The sequence below is a fragment of the Eimeria necatrix genome, genomic scaffold (assembly GCF_000499385.1).
Source record: "Eimeria necatrix Houghton genomic scaffold, Enh_scaff954, whole genome shotgun sequence".
Classification (NCBI taxonomy): Eukaryota; Apicomplexa; class Conoidasida; order Eucoccidiorida; family Eimeriidae; genus Eimeria; species Eimeria necatrix.
Genome location: NW_013654750.1, coordinates 7,501 through 10,000, shown reverse-complemented (window position 1 = coordinate 10,000; position 2,500 = coordinate 7,501). Strand labels below are relative to the sequence as shown.

The window sequence follows — 2,500 nt, the reverse complement described above, 5'->3', positions numbered from 1 at the left end:
GCAGCAGCAGCAGCAGCAGCAGCAGCAGCAAGCTTCAGAGGGACAGGTGACATTGCACTGGCAGCAGCTGAGGTCACCCAACGCTTCTTTCTTGCACGACAATGCAACAAATGGGCAAAATGCATTTATTTTTCTGCATTAAAGTCTCAAAATTGTTTATTTAATTAAATTTATTTGTTTTAAAACATAAGTTTCAGCAAAATGAACCGCGAAATGCGGAAACAGACAAAAAGAAAGGCCGAGTCACCTTCGATGCTCCCGCCTGCAGCTGCAGCGGGGCATTAAGGGTCTTCTTGTGCTCGAAATTAAGAAATATATCTTTAAAATGGTATTTAATTTTAAATTGAATACCAAAAGTATTTTAAATTAAATATTTAAAATACTTTTTTTACACTTTTCGCTTTTTTTCTGCTGCGCGCTTTCCCGCGGCGGCGCTGGAGCGCTGCGGCGGCTGCGCTGGGGTGTCCGTACACCCCAGAAAGCCGCCTTTAGGATCTTTTTATTGGCTTTTTAGACTTTCATTTTTAAATTCTTTTTCTTTTCTTTTGTTGGCTCCGGAAAGCCGGATCAGGGATCCAGTATTTTGCTCTTTTGGCCCTCATTTTTAATATATCTTCACTTTCCCAATCCCCCAATAAGAACTTCCTCAAATGGCTCAGAGGCAGCAAGGTGAAGTTGAAGGAGGCGGAGGAAAAGCTGCTGCTGCTGCTGCTGCTGCTGTTGCTTCTGCTGCTGCTGCTGCTGCTGTTGCTGCTGCTGCTGCTGCTAGTGGCGGCCGCTGGGCTGGTGGCAGCAGTGCTATGATCTTCATGGGGAAGCAGCAGCAGCAGCAGCAGCAGCAGCAGCAGCAGCAGCAGTTGGCCGTTTCGAAGTGGACCACTGGTCCCTCACTGGTCCAGTGGACCACTTTTGGTCGCAGCAGCAGAAGGCCCGGGCAGCAGCATGTGGGGCCTTTCTCCTCCGAGCTGTCTGTACACCCGGAAGGCCATGCGGCTTTGCTGCACTTCCCTCAGCAGCAGCAGCAGCAGCAGCAGCAGCAGCAGCAGAAGTTGCAGCAGCACCAGTGACTGTCTGCTGCACTTCACAAAGAGGAGCTGATAATCTTGTCTGAGGCACTTCATTTCTTTAATCATTTATTTTATTTTTTCTTTTGTTCTTTATTTTATTTTAATTTTTCCTTTTATTTCTTATTGTCCCCTTGGTCTTCTTATTATCTTTTTTATTTTTTCTTTTGTGTTTCTTTTAATTCTTTCTTTGTTTTTATTTATTTTATCATTTTGTCTTTTCATTCTTTTTTGCTTCAGTTTTTTTTTCTTTTTCTCCTTTTCTCAATTTTAATATCTTCTTTCTTACCTCATTTTAATTTCTTTGTTTTCCTTTTTATTTTAATTCCTTTCTTTTTGCCTATTTAAACCTTTTTTTGTTTTCTTTTTGTCTCTTTGTTTCTTTTTCTTTTGTCTTTTTTCTTTTATCATCTTCTTTGATTCTTTTTTGTTTCACTTTTATTTATTTCCTTTGAATTTCCTTTTAACTTCTTTTTAATCTCATTTTTGTCCTTCTTTTACTTCTTGTTTTTTGTCCCTTTGCCTTTTCTCTTTTTGTTACTTCGATTTACTTTAAACCCTAAACCCTAAACCCTAAACCCTAAACCCTAATCATGTCTCATTTTCCCCTACTTGCTGCTTTTGCTTGGTGCGCTTTAAGCCTTTTGCCTCCCCTAGGGTTTAGGGTTTGGGGCTAGGGTTTAGGGTTTGGAGCTAGGGTTTAGGGTTTGGAGCTAGGGTTTAGGGTTTGGAGCTAGGGTTTAGGGTTTGGAGCTAGGGTTTAGCAGGGGCATTGTTAAGAAGCAAAAGTACAAAACGAAGTTAAGTTTGAACCCTCGGCGTCGAGGGTTTGAGAGGAGGGTTTGAGTCTAGGGTTTAGGGTTTGAGTCTAGGGTTTAGGGTTTGGGTCAAGGGTTTAGAATTTCAGATTAGGGTTTAGAATTAGGGTTTAGGGTTTAGATGTCTTCATCGGATTCGTCATCAGACAGCCTCCGTCTTCGAATCTGCAGCAGCAACAGCAGCAAAACAAATTTGACTTTTTCTTTTTTTTTAATTTCTTTTAATTTCTTTTATTTATTTTATTTTCTTCAGTTTATTTTATTTCTTTTATTCTTTTTATTTCTTTTATTCTTTTTATTTCTTTTGATTTCCTTTTATTCACTTTCGCTTTTCTTTATTTCCTTTCTCTCTTTTGAATTCCCTTTATTACTTCTAACCACCAACTATGCATCAACTGAACAACTGGATTAAATAAAACAAATTAACCAATTTAATTAATTAATTGATTAATTAATTAATTAATTGTATTAATTAATTAATTAAATTAAATAATTAAATTAAATAATTAAATAATTAATTAATTAATATTTACCACAACGGCTTTATTCTCGGCCCTGCTTTTGGTTTCGGCTTCGCTCATTTGCTGCAGAATGCCCACAAGTGCGGCGTCGCTCACG

The 2,500-nt window shown here is 38.7% G+C and overlaps 3 protein-coding genes across 3 annotated transcripts in view; 1 reads left to right on the top strand and 2 right to left on the bottom strand.

Moving 5' to 3' along the window:
• ENH_00084110 (hypothetical protein, conserved) overlaps nt 1–53 on the bottom strand; it is a gene marked incomplete at both ends in the record, with an annotated part of 3,475 nt that extends 3,422 nt beyond the window's left edge. The window contains one exon of the mRNA XM_013583493.1: nt 1–53. This exon is cut by the window's left edge and continues 576 nt beyond it. Within this exon, the coding sequence (XP_013438947.1) occupies nt 1–53 (53 nt within the window).
• A 747-nt stretch (nt 54–800) lies between these two features.
• Nucleotides 801–1,067, top strand: ENH_00084100 (hypothetical protein; the record flags this gene model as incomplete). Its single annotated transcript, XM_013583492.1, has 1 exon — nt 801–1,067. The coding sequence occupies one exon, from the start codon at nt 801–803 to the stop codon at nt 1,065–1,067; it is 267 nt and encodes an 88-aa protein (XP_013438946.1).
• Nucleotides 1,068–1,999: 932 nt separating this feature from the next.
• ENH_00084090 (double-stranded DNA-binding domain-containing protein, putative) overlaps nt 2,000–2,500 on the bottom strand; it is a gene marked incomplete at both ends in the record, with an annotated part of 2,269 nt that continues 1,768 nt past the window's right edge. The window contains 2 exons of the mRNA XM_013583491.1: nt 2,000–2,047; nt 2,416–2,500. The exon at nt 2,416–2,500 is cut by the window's right edge and continues 29 nt beyond it. Of these exons, the coding sequence (XP_013438945.1) occupies nt 2,000–2,047; nt 2,416–2,500 (133 nt within the window). The remainder of the gene's footprint in view (nt 2,048–2,415) is intronic.